At 34.7% G+C, this 13,135-nt stretch overlaps 1 protein-coding gene across 3 annotated transcripts in view; it reads right to left on the bottom strand.

Moving 5' to 3' along the window:
* Window positions 1-704: 704 nt before the first annotated feature.
* Window positions 705-13,135, bottom strand: part of DCLK2 (doublecortin like kinase 2) — a 62,919-nt gene continuing 50,488 nt past the window's right edge. For 2 of the 3 annotated variants that reach the window (XM_072405900.1, XM_072405901.1), the window contains 5 exons: window positions 12,904-12,981; window positions 11,727-11,823; window positions 11,007-11,087; window positions 8,892-9,005; window positions 705-3,436 (listed from right to left, as the gene is read on the bottom strand). In XM_072405900.1, the coding sequence (XP_072262001.1) occupies window positions 3,293-3,436; window positions 8,892-9,005; window positions 11,007-11,087; window positions 11,727-11,823; window positions 12,904-12,981 (514 nt within the window). In that variant the 3' untranslated portion in view covers window positions 705-3,292. Of the gene's footprint in view, window positions 6,712-8,891; window positions 9,006-11,006; window positions 11,088-11,726; window positions 11,824-12,903; window positions 12,982-13,135 lie in introns of all 3 variants that reach the window. The other variant, XM_072405902.1, reaches the window with a different exon arrangement.

The following is a 13,135-nucleotide window of genomic DNA, read 5'->3' as shown; positions in this document are numbered from 1 at the left end:
CTACCTGAAGTTTTCAGCAGAAGCTCAGGTAGGTGTGTGTTTAGTGTACAGTGTTTAGGTAAAATGTGTGAGTGCGCCATAACTATAACTAGGGGCAGTGGGGTACCCAGATTGCAACAGTGGCAGCAATTGTTGCTTCTCTATGTCTTTCTTCTAGAGAGAAGGGGCAGCCAAAGTTTTTCTGCAGGCCCCTATATCCCTTAGTACAGCAGTCTCATTATAACACTGAAATACAAGTCACATTTCAAGCATACCCTGCAATAGGAGTATCATCTTTAATGAAATCTTCTTCTAAGTGTCTGCAGCTTTTCTCATCAAACACTGCAACGGTGATGGATAAAAACTGCTGAATCTCCCATTCAGAAACATATCTGGCAAAACACACGGCATAGTAAACAGCAATTTCTGGATATGTACATTATAAAAAGATATGGTAAAAAATTTTTCAATGTATATTGGATTGCTTTGTCCCCAACAAAACTGACAAACTTTTAAGGTAAACTTTAAGTATACTGGTAATATAAAAATTTTCTGCAAATAACAAACCTTTTTATTTCAGTATTTAGTGTACTTAGTTTATTTAGCTTTAAAAGGAGGGATTCATCTCTCAAAACAGACCATTGGGAGCAATGATCAATGGTGATTTCTAATATTAACATTTAACAGTGTTGGTAGTGTGATGTATAAAACACAAAAGACTTAGATTTCCATGAAGAGGGTGTTTATTGGAAATATTTTACACTTCTAGTACAAAATGAAAGCCATATATTAAGAGGATCTAAAACATGATATCAAGAGAACACATAGAGGGGATGTATAGAGGGAAATGCCACTCTGCACAAGAAAAGTGCACTGCTGCTTAAATAAACATTAAAAAAATCTATTATATTGGTAACATTCACTCCCAGACTTTCAAGCATAGTCAGGCAAAATGGCTGTTCACTTTGGAGAAATGGGTATGCTCTGTAACAATGTGTCACAGTACACAAGGCCTGTAGGTGCATGATTGTGTTCCCTAGTTTATGAGATTTGCTGTTCTGGAATGTTTACCAATGGCTGAATGGGCAATGCATTCATTATGAACTGGGCACACAGTGTGGTTTGGTTCATTTCATAAAGGAAAAAACTTGGTAGGTGCAATCCCCTACATCAATCTTTGAATCTCAATAAATTAAATTCTGCCATAGCTAGCCACACTTCATTGGGATTGCTAGAATGTTTCTAAATGTATAAAATATACAATTACAGTTTAAAACATCTTTATTTATTAATCTTACCTTAATGAATTTAGTACCATAGTGAAAACTTCTCTATTGCCTTGCAATTTTATCATGTCCTGAAATAAGCATTTACATAGCTATCCTAACTGTAAAGTAAAACTTCCCATCATTAAAATAAATCCACTATGCCCATGAAAGTGTTCTTATTACTAAAACTCTGGCTATAACTGTAACAAATATTGCTACCTGTTTCCCCACTGTAATTTGTGCTCAACAATTCACAATTCCACTCAAAATGACTATTTCAGGGTTTTTAAAAGTATTGGAAAATTGATTTCCAATAGCTTCTATCTCTCAGAAACCATATTAGTGATATATCTCTGCCTTAGTCCCTGCACACCCACAGAATGAATTAATTTGATCCTGTTCTCCCACTGTTCAAATTTTGGAAATGCAACATTCAAAACTTCCAAGTGGGCAGGTTAAGAGAAGGAAATTTTGGCAGGGAGATGTCACTTTTGATGTATAGGAAGAACTAAACCTCACCATACATTAGAAAACATTTTATCTAAGCTAGATAGATGCTGAATATACATTATTTTAATATAAGTTCATCAGGAGTGCGAGGACTAAGAATGTTTTCCATTTTAATGATCAGTATGGAATTATCAGGGGCCAATAGCAAATGTTTTAACCACTGATACCTTTGCATTTTTCATGTTGCATGTAGGATATATTTATCCTTACACTAACAATGGATTGATTTTGGAACAATGGGCAACATGAAGGCTGAGGGGGTTGCACTAACCTTGTAGCCCTGGGGTTCTGCATTTTAGTTGCTTAACAAAACCAATGTCTTCCACATGTTTGCAGGGTATTTAAACAGATTTCTGACCAGAGTGTGCCCATGTGACTGCAGAATGGACATTAGATTATAAATGCTAATGCAAATTATTTTTGAATAATGTGTCAGTGCTATCTAAACATGGAAAATAAATCAGTAGTTACACATATGGATGAATCCCACTTCATTGGTGCACACATTCATTAATCCAAAAAAAAAACCCATGCACCAATTTTAAATAGGTGTGCTGTCTTCATTAGACAACAGATTGTTTTCACTTCAGAACCGTAATAGGAGCAAAGAAAAGCTACACTGAAATGTCAGTTGCAACTGCCTGGGCTTAATTATTCTTTCCCATTCTAAAATAACTATAAAATCGGCCCTAGTCTGCTGGTTGTTTTTTATAGAAGTATGTTAGATAGAATGAATGATTTTGTATTGTTATTTGCACTTTGTGTTCCTATTTTATATCTGGTTGCAGCATGCAGTAAGTTTTACATTCCTTTGTTAGACGTTGCGTGATGACTAAGTTTACATACTTGCAGGAGCTGTCCATGATGGTATTTCAACATTCAATAGATGAGAAATGTTTTAAAATCAAAATAAACCATTTTCTAGATAATTTACTTGAAAAGGACTGATGACTCCAAAGATTGTGATTGTAAAAATGGCCAAATTAGCCATTTTCTTTTGTTGAAATCTGTTTATGAATTGATTGTAGTTTATAGACAAGTTCTTGTTTTCCTCATTTAAAAGCAACACTGAGCAAAATTAAGTGAAAATAAACTGTTTACCTAAATGGTTTGTGGTTTGAAAATGAACGACATAAAACAAAATACTGCTATTTCACAGATAATACTAATATGTGCTGCAGATCCTCTTCAGAAAGTCCTAGTAGTGTTAGCAAATCAGTAGACATTGACCAGTAGTAGACCCTACTCCATACGGTAAAACAAAATATTGAAAGTGTCTAATGCTTTTTTTAAGCTGCCCTACATAACAATGGAAAGAAGTCGAGAAAAAAGATCATGCCATAGTCCAACAATCTATTTAGTCCTCTATGGTTTGTAATGCAAACTGGTGGAAGGTTCTGTAAGAGGAAGCAAGACAATTTGTCTTAGAAACAAAACATGGAGTGGGCATCACCCACTGGATTTGGTCATTGGAAATCCTCATAGTAAGCAATCTACTGCCCAGCAATCTTGGCAATATAGCACAGGTGAATTGATCACAGCAGTTTTGAGGATTCCAAAACTTGGTGAAACTTATCAGTTGTTGCTGTCACCATGCAGGTTTTCTCCAGGTTTGTGGTAGAATTATCATCACAGCGTTTGGCAAGAAACCTCTGTCCTTCCTTATCAAGAGCTGTGTTCTAAAGACAAGAAACATTATTCCATACACACCAAAGTAAAAAAAAAAACAAGAAAAAATAAATATACATCAAATAAACCATAAGTGTGTAAATAGGCATGCACTGTGCAGTGAAAAGGAGAAGTAACAATGATAAAACATGTGCTGGTCTTATTTATACATAGATTGGGGATGTGTTTATTTATTCATTGAACTGACCCCAAATTTCATATAATGTTCAGCTGCTTTTAGCCAGGTGTTATATCAGTAATTTATTTTTGGCTATACTGGCTTTTTCTAATGTACTATTTATTAAAATATATTTTTGTGTAACAATACCAATACACTCTGTATATTATAAATAAGATAAGATTATATAACACCTTTTTTAATATGGTCCTGAAAGAGTTCTATTACATTCTCTCAATTTTTTATTTACAAATCGTACCCGTTTTTAAATATTTTTTATGTATGAAACCATTTTTGTCAAAAACAGACATTATTGGTGAACAAATACCATGCTACAACATTTGGCACACCAAATAAAAGAAACAGTTATCATACAGAGTGACACTAGACATCGTAAGGCACAGAATAACACATTCAGAATCTGCATACTCTGTTACAGAGTGTGTGCTTGAATGCAACAATGCATTAACTATTGCTACAAAAACCAACAAAGGAAAATTCTGAAAAACATATATGTTAGGTTCATGCAGAGGCAGGAGGGTTGCATTAGCAATAATGACAAACACTGCCACTTCCTTTAGAAGAACAATGTACAAAAAGTGCATCTGCACTGTGAGGTTACAATGGTCTCCCCGCAGCTCCTTTTCTCCCCACCAGGTGAATGTGTTCAGTTTTCCCAATATACAGTAGCCTTGGAAATTACATTGGGCCAGTCTTACTACAAATCAGTAAACTAATAGGTTGTTAAAATATTTTTTAATGCTACTTTTTTAAAATTTGACTTGAGGGAACACTGTCCTACAGTCTGATATATAAACTGCATGATCCCGTTTTTAACTTTTAATAATCTTACAGTTTGTCAGTCACTGTTTTGTCTCCTCCTTTCCAATGGAACGGGTTATAATGTTATGTTTATGTGCAGCAGAAAAAGCTTTGCAGATGCAGTTAGTACATACCATTGTCCTGGACCTATGCAGAGGGAAGCAAGGCAGGCGTTTGGAAACAGGAGGGATGGAGGAAAGAAGCAAGGGATAGAAACTAGACTTACTAAAAGCAAAGTCAACAACATGAAATACAATAAATAAAATAAATACAATATTGCATATACACTACACACAACACTGCAAGTTTGTATTTCATACTAAAATAGACACACATCACACTTTGCTCACATTACTATTTAGTGATTTTGTTTATTTAAATAATCTAACAATAATTAACAAACAGCTAAAACCCAGATTGAAAGGACATATGGTTTTACCTGTCAAAGGACTTTTTTGGAAGTAATATTCTGCCTATCTAGTCCTGAGATTTACACAGTTCTGCACCACAGCACTTTCCTACTTGTCAAGGAAGGGGCCTGAACTTTCTCTGATGAAGTTTAAATGACACATAGCACAGTGAATGAGAAGCTCATCTATCTGTCACTCTCAACTTTTCAGCATGCACCATGCATTGCAACACACCTTACTGGCTCCTTGTTGAGATATCCCACCCCTTGCCCAAGCTCTGCTGTACAGTAGATTGCATAAGGCTACTACAGGGGCAAATTTAGGTATCTATAGCACATGCATTTAAAAATAGATTTCATGATGTATTGCTGAATAAAGAGCTGCAATAATGTGCACACTTTTTATATCTGTCTGGAGTTCAGCTTTAAGGAACTCTTGTACCCATACTTGAAAAGATGAATCTACGAATAAACTGTAATACAACTACAAATTTTACTGTTTTACTTATTTGGCTGCATAAGAAAAGGAAACCATTTCTATGTACAGACTTTTTCCTTCAGGTGGAGCTTCACAACATAATAAGAGCAGAATCCTCTTTAAGCTACTTTGTTGTCACAGAGGGATTGGCACACTGCCATAGGCCGGTTCTTGGCTTGAGCTGGTAAAGCTGCTGCTATCAAGTAGTTTTAGAACTTCTCACTCACTGCATGCCAGCTTCTAGCATTCTTCTCAGTGTTAATTCCAAAATGTATTCCCATCTAAAAGTAGTGATTATTTTCCTAGGACATCCTAGATTTAGAAAAATCAGATGTGTACTAACTGTTGGCTATAAATATTTACTATTGATAGAAACTGATGACATATACTAGTCACCAATTAACAATTAAGAGACCATAATAAAGATGGGCAGATGTATATGGTAACATAGAAAAGCATTCTGTGCCATAGGAAGTTATGAAAAATTATGGGGCTTTTTACATAGCAAAATAAAATTATCACTCTGCAGGGCAGGGGATAATTCACTTAGCTTAGCGAATGAGGTAAAAATGTGCTTTTCAAAGAATATCCGGTCATGTGCAAAGAAACACAATAATTGAATAATTGTATTGCTAACATCAGCAGAGCTTCACCCTATTCATAAAACTTAGAGATAATGGTTATCCTAAACTAATAAGTAAATCATCCCAGTTTGTTTCTTTAACAGTAAAGATATTGAACCTGATTCATTATATTGCAAAACTGCAAAGACTAAATGTGTTAAAACCATGTCTAACTTCATGTGTGCTTTTAAAAATACCTGATTCAAAAAAAACTTTTACAAACATCAATATGTTGTTTGCTGTGCAGAAATCTGCCAATGTAGATTGTGTTTAAACATTTTTCAATGTAAAATAGGCTGTGTGCAGCAACATTTGCAACCACATATTATTCACTTTTGTCAATATCAAAGTGGTAAAAATTTAGTGAATCAGGTTTAGTAAAAAACAGCATGTAAAACAGGGTAAAATAGGAAATGCAAATTCATTTCACTATTTAGTGAATCAGGCTGACATAAGTTTACTGTAATGATTGTGAGTTCATGTAAATCCATTTAGTGCCTTCAAAAAAATCTTTTAAGTTAATGAGCGTATTAGAGACATTTGTGAAGAAAGTTGTAAGCTAATTTTAACACCTTCACCACAAGAAGTAAGGAGCAGCGTGAAAGATTTCAGCAAGATAAGAGTGGACATGCATGATTTATTTTATTTATTATTTCTATTCTTATAGCTCAGTACATGATATCGTTATACCAGGCCTCTGCGTCACGCTCATCTCCACTGGATCATTAATGAAAGACATGTAGGCCAGAAGAATCTTGTTACAAGTCAAAATCAAACTGTGAAATGAAATGTAAATGTTATTTTGTAAGTTGTAGAATGCTTTTAGGAAACCTTATCTACTTAAAGTGTCTAAATGGGAGACCTGGTAATTATAGTACATATACATGGGCATTTGGGGTCAAGGATAAACATTGATAGGCATTCTTCAGAGTATTAAGAACACAAAAAGGATTTTTTAAGGGAGTTTAAGTCTTGTTTAGGTTTGTGTAGCAAACTGAAATATCAACTTGCAAGATAATTTTCCACTACATTAATCAAACTAAGGAACATGCACAGATTAGATTTTTGCCAAAACTAAATGACAAAAGTTGAATGAACAAGTGCCATTGCAAATGTACATACAGCACCATTCTGTTCTATGGGGAGAGAAGAATGAGCAAGCAGCACGCTGCTGCAGTCACTTTTTTTGCGGTCGTTGGTGGATCTGCCAGGTCAGATCCATGAACTACACCGGGCAGCCACTGTACACATGAGAGATTCTCTGTATATGTACTTAGGACTAATTTCGCATTTGCAGTAACCAAAACGTGTTTTTTCATGCTACACTTGTGTGGGAGTGATAAGATACATTAATACATTTGCTAGCCATTTGTGACTGCAAAAGTCTATCACCAATTGATAAGCAGTGGGAAATGGTTCCAATTCAATCCTACAGAGGCGACAGAGAAGGCAAGCTGCCCCTGGACAAGTCTGAAAAATGTGTGGCAATGCTACTGCCACTTACCCCCTACAAAAAATGGATAAAACATAGATCCATTTCAATAGTAACATCTTAAAATTGTGAACTTAGCCTAAAGGACTACTTTATGTGTGCATCTACATGTATTTCAAGTAGGTTTTACTAAAGGGCAGGTGGTTTTACCTAGAGGACTACTGTGGTGTCAGAACAGCAGTCTCCAGTGACCCCACACCCCAGTTACATAGTTAGTACTACTGTGCTCTAATCAGCAATGTCTATGATTCATGTATATCGGAAGAAAGATCACTAGCGAGTCGTGGTTCCCATATTCAGCATTCTGGCAGGTGAGGGGAGTTTGGAAGGGTAAATCGGATCACTAATTGGGTAAAAAAAAAAAAAGTTTACAGTTTGTGCTTCCTGCTTAACCTGTCCAGCTGAACAGAGCAATTGAGCTTTAACTTTTTTTCTGCTTTTTACAATAAATATTTTAATTAGTTTGGTTTGTTGCTTTTTAGTGTTGCCCTGCAAGATAAATATGCTCTTCTGGGCAGGGTCTTCTCCTCCTCCGTGTCATTGTTTGTATCTGTCTGTCATTTTCTACCCCTATTTAATGAAAAGTGCTGTGTAATATGTTGGCGCTACATAAATACATTAAATACAATAATAATATTTTTATTAATATTAATAATAACAATAATAAGTAGAATAATAGGAATAATATGCAAAATTGAAGAAAAACATTTTTTTTCATTTTCAAATAACTTTTTAAAACAATGTTTTGCCATTACTAAAATGGCAAAAAATGATAAAATAAAATGTAAACTTTAAAAGCACTTACATTCTATGTCTATAACTTACATTTAAACTAAAACAAATTTTACAAAACAATATTGACCAAGAAAATACAATTAATGTGTTTCTTTGTTATCGTAAGTAAATATCTTAGGTAATGGCAATGTTAAGGCCAAAAAACAAACAAACAGGCCAATAGTAGAAATGTAAAAATTGATTTGGTCTATAAGAATACAAATATGTATACAAATATGAGAGGTGAAGGGGTAAAAATGAAACAATGAAATAATATACCAATAAAGGATTTGTATTGCAGATGTATTTCATGTAGTTATTACTGTTGTTTCATTATCTCATGGTATCCAGGTTTCCTTCTTAAAACTCATGACAATGAATATAGAATTCAGTAGGAAGACTATGTCTCTCTTCTGTGGATTCATGTTAAACAGCTGTTATGGCTGTGACCAAGGCACAATGCTCCAGAGAACTAACCCAGGGGATTCCACCCACAATGGCGTTTACACTCTTTACTAGAGTTATGTGCTTAATTTATGAATTTAGATTAAGCAAATAAAATGTGTTTATGTTTTTTTGGCATTGGCAAAACCCACACTAAGAAAATACAGCAGTATTTATATATATTTATAAAAATTATTTTTATTACAAGCAAAGCTGATATGATTGTAAACAAGTGACAACACTTACCATGATCACAGACACTGCAGCTGTGGTGTTGTTCCCTTTAGGCACCGAGTTAAAATGCTGTTTTAATTTACCAGTTACTTCTGCCTGCATGTTATTTCCCTGTGAGGCATCATCCTGAATAACACAAAAAATGACATATGGCATCCTATAAATACACTGTGTCAGTTTGAGACACATTATTAGGTACACTTGAGGGCTCAACACTTGGAGTGGGGGAAATAAATCTATTATGGAGGATCTTAAAGGATATATGTTCCCACAAGACTAAGTATGATCTGGAGTTTTATCTGGGTATGGAAGCATCAAACTAAATATATAAGTACAGGTCATGAAAGGGGTGGGTGTAAATATGGAATCTTGCATCACATCTGTGCTGCTCTCCTGCCCAGAACATCCAAAGAGAAAAGGCATTGTGAAAAGCCAGCAGACATTCAAAATGTTAGCAATTAAAAAAAAAAAAGGAAATTCAATGGCGAGAGATGTAATTTAACGTCTGCAATAAAAAAAACAATTCTGCCTAATTGCAGTTCTTTTTTTATTACACACAACTATCCTCGCTTCTAAGTTCCACATTGGCCAGACCAAAATGATGTAACTGCTGCACATTGGAGTTTTTTAATTTCCTGCATCCAGGGATATGCAAGAATACCCAGCATCACACATTGAGCTGTGCATATACCAAAGACTGCACACAGACAGGTAAGTTTGTTTTTGAAAAAGGAACATTGTTTGTCCTCTCTGCAGTAATAAACTTACCTGTTGACATTTTTTTTAAACTAAGGTATGGTCCTACAATAATACAAGTATTACACACATTTTATCCAGGATTTAAAAATTTTTCTAATTTAATCAAATAAATCAAATAAAAAATGTGCAAATTTAGAAGTGAAAGTTGTGTTAAAAATGCCTGTGTAAACATTAAAAACCTCTAATCTTTGATTAAAATAAAATTTGTAATAGTTACAAACCCCACAACTGGCAAGTTCCCTTATACACTTCAAACACTCTGGATAATGTTACAAAGTAGAATGCTTTTTCTTTAAAAAAAACATTTATTGGCACCCTGCACTAAAACACACTTTACAGATTGATAATTTTCTTGATAAAACACTAGTTATGAATTCATTACTGTGGATGTAAGAAACAGACAGAAATTATTCTATGTACCATATACCTTGCCTTTCCACGTAGCCTTTATATAAATTAATACACAAGAATATGGGGTAACTATATTTGTATGTGTGTGTGGTGACATACAGCACCGATTTATTTTAAAAGAAACGTACCTTTGTAGGTGGCACTGATTTCTTCTGAGCTTTGTGCTACACACACAATTGCACTGCTGTATTAGCATCCATGGTGTAATTTTATTGTCACACAATCATGAACATGACAATCTTGAAAACGCTATACTATTGAGATGTATATTAATTTATCCTCTGCTCACAATACTACAAACTCTTCCTTCAAAGATGAAAAGGGACATTTATGATATAGCAGCTATAGTAGTCATATTTTTTTACTTATTTCAGAAATTATGTTTAGGTCCCCCTTGCTATAACACCTAAAAGTACAGTGGGCCTGAGTTAATAAAGCTTTCCAAGGCTGGGGAGGATACACTTTCACCAATGAAGCTGGGTGATCAAGCAAACCTGGAATAGATTTCTTCAATGTCATTTGCTATTTGCTAGCAAATGCTTTGAATCCTGGACTAGATCCATCCCAGGTTTGTTGGATCACCCAGCTTCACTGGTGAAAGTGTATCCTCTCCAGTCGTGGAGAGCTTTAATAAATCAGGGCCAGTGAGTTTTTAATTTTACTAACCGAATTTAGGCTGTTAATTTATCAACATAAATACTTTTTTTGCAAGGGAATTAATACTTAACTTAAGGGATGCGGTGAAAGTAACTGTACAAAGAATTCCTGATGAGGTGCAAGGCAAAAAAAAATGTGATATTTGCCTGCATGTGATTGGATGCTTAAACTCAGCAAAACCTTACCTAGTTTACAAACATAATTGAAAGATACTTTTAGGTGATAATGCACACTGAGTGAACAATATAAACATGTAGTAAATTGATCCCTCTGTGTACTTTATATAAATGCAGTACTTACAGACACCCAAGGGTGTGAGAGGATCTGCTCTGCTGTGTACCGGTCTTCCACATTTACTTGAAGCATACAGCTAATCAGCTCCTGATCCAAAACATAGTAAATACAGTCATTTTTCATACTTTACAGTAAATAACTTTTACTGAAAATATGAGACACATCATCTTTGAAAATATACCACATAATTATTGAAAACCATAATAACTGCAATTAGAGTTTAATCTTTCCATACAAAAAAACGACCTGCAGAGTTTTGTGTTGGGATTTGTGATTTAATGTCATATTGACCTTATGAATTGTGAACAATTATTACATTGTGCATTAGTAATTAATAAAATAGAAGGATAACACAATACCGGTTCATAAAAGCCCATTAGGGGATTAATAATGACAAACCAAGGGCTGTTTCGCCTGATAATCTCTCCAGGCTCCTCAGTGACTACAAGACCTCCAATTGCTCGAGGTCAGAGACGCCACATCACATCTGCAGACAGATCTCATGTAAGCAACAGAAGCTGCAGCCTAGGTCCTCCCCTGTTCATTTAATGAGGAGATTACTGACTTATTAGGTCTTGGTATATCAATGTGCACTTGGGCGAAGTCTAAAGACAGTTGTGTCATTGCCTATATATCACGTTATAATACCTCATTTAATCGAACAAATGAATTGTATTTATTTCTGTGACAAATTGATAAGGCATAAAATGGGTTTCACTCTCAAACCTTGGCAGAATCGGTGATGTTATCCCAGTAAGGAGAAGGGAATTCCAGCTTTCCAATTAGAATCTGATCAAACAGATCCTCCTGTAGGTTATTGTCACTGTTGGAGAAAGCACATACAACCAGAATAATCAATAATCTGATGACGTTTTTAACATCAACGATTTTTATGTCTGAATCTCACTCTTGGGGTGACAGTCAAGTAAGTATAGCTTATTTATTTGTATCATTTAAATGTATTGCTTTCACAAGATAAGGTCAGCACCAGGAGTATGTAGTGGTTTCAGTTATTAGACAGTCAACGGGTTAAATCTGTCATGAGGAAATATTGTAAATGGATTTGCTAACTTTAATTTAGAAATGCTATTTCACTGCGTTGATGATACTTTGGCTTCAGTACTTCCTAAATCACCACACAGCTCTGAATTAATTGAAACTGACTAATTACAGACAGTGATCGCTCTTCTATATGGACCTTTATTTGGAACCTTGTGTTGGCTTATGTGTATATTATCAGCCCCAATATTTTAGGTTATATAAACTTTTGATCAGATCTATTTTTGTGACTTCAGTTATCATTATGATTTAGAAAGGAAACACACAATTATCTGATAAATTGTTTTCTCTGAACATTCTCCCTAATAAAAAGAGGGCTTTCTGCATGATAATATTTTCTAAACAATGGCCAATATTTTACAATATCTGCCAGGGTATGTACAGTTATGAACACAGTTGTATGTACAGGTCAAATACAGCACATACAGAAAAACTCACAAGGTCAGAAGTGATGCTTTTCCTAAAAACATGTGATGTATAATTGCATTTTTCTCTCCTGCATAACCAATCACATTCAGACTTCCAGGGAAGATATGATTATGACTAGTGGTTATGAGGAAAATCTTGGTAGCATAATTTTTTTTATCAGGTCTGCTTTATCAGAAGCAACAAGGTGGTTTTTCCAACATTACAAGTTTTTTCAGGATCACCAGCTTACTGAAAAAGGTCTAAGTGGTCTAATGCAATACAGCAATCTCTAGATGAGAGACAGAAGAAATGTGTTGGGGGGGGGCTGTGCGCATCTCATTTTCATTTTGTGTACTTAAAATACAAATATTTGCTGAATAAATTTGAACAGTTACTGTACTAACCAAACATGCTACATATTGTTCTCCGATTTTACCTGCGGAAAGGTGGGAATCCACACAGTAAGATATATGTGATAACACCAGCTGCCCATATGTCAACTTTTAATCCATACCTGAAGAAGGAAAAAAGCAATAAAGATCTTAATAATAGATCTGAGACTTTCATGATTCAGAATGATATTTAAAAACAGACTATTAAAATAAAAATATACAATCAAAGGCAGCATACACATGTAGTATATAATGACTGTAATTTTCATTACATTA

This window comes from Pyxicephalus adspersus, chromosome 3 (genome assembly GCF_032062135.1).
Source record: "Pyxicephalus adspersus chromosome 3, UCB_Pads_2.0, whole genome shotgun sequence".
Taxonomy (NCBI): Eukaryota; Metazoa; Chordata; class Amphibia; order Anura; family Pyxicephalidae; genus Pyxicephalus; species Pyxicephalus adspersus.
This window is presented reverse-complemented; position numbering and strand designations above follow the sequence as displayed.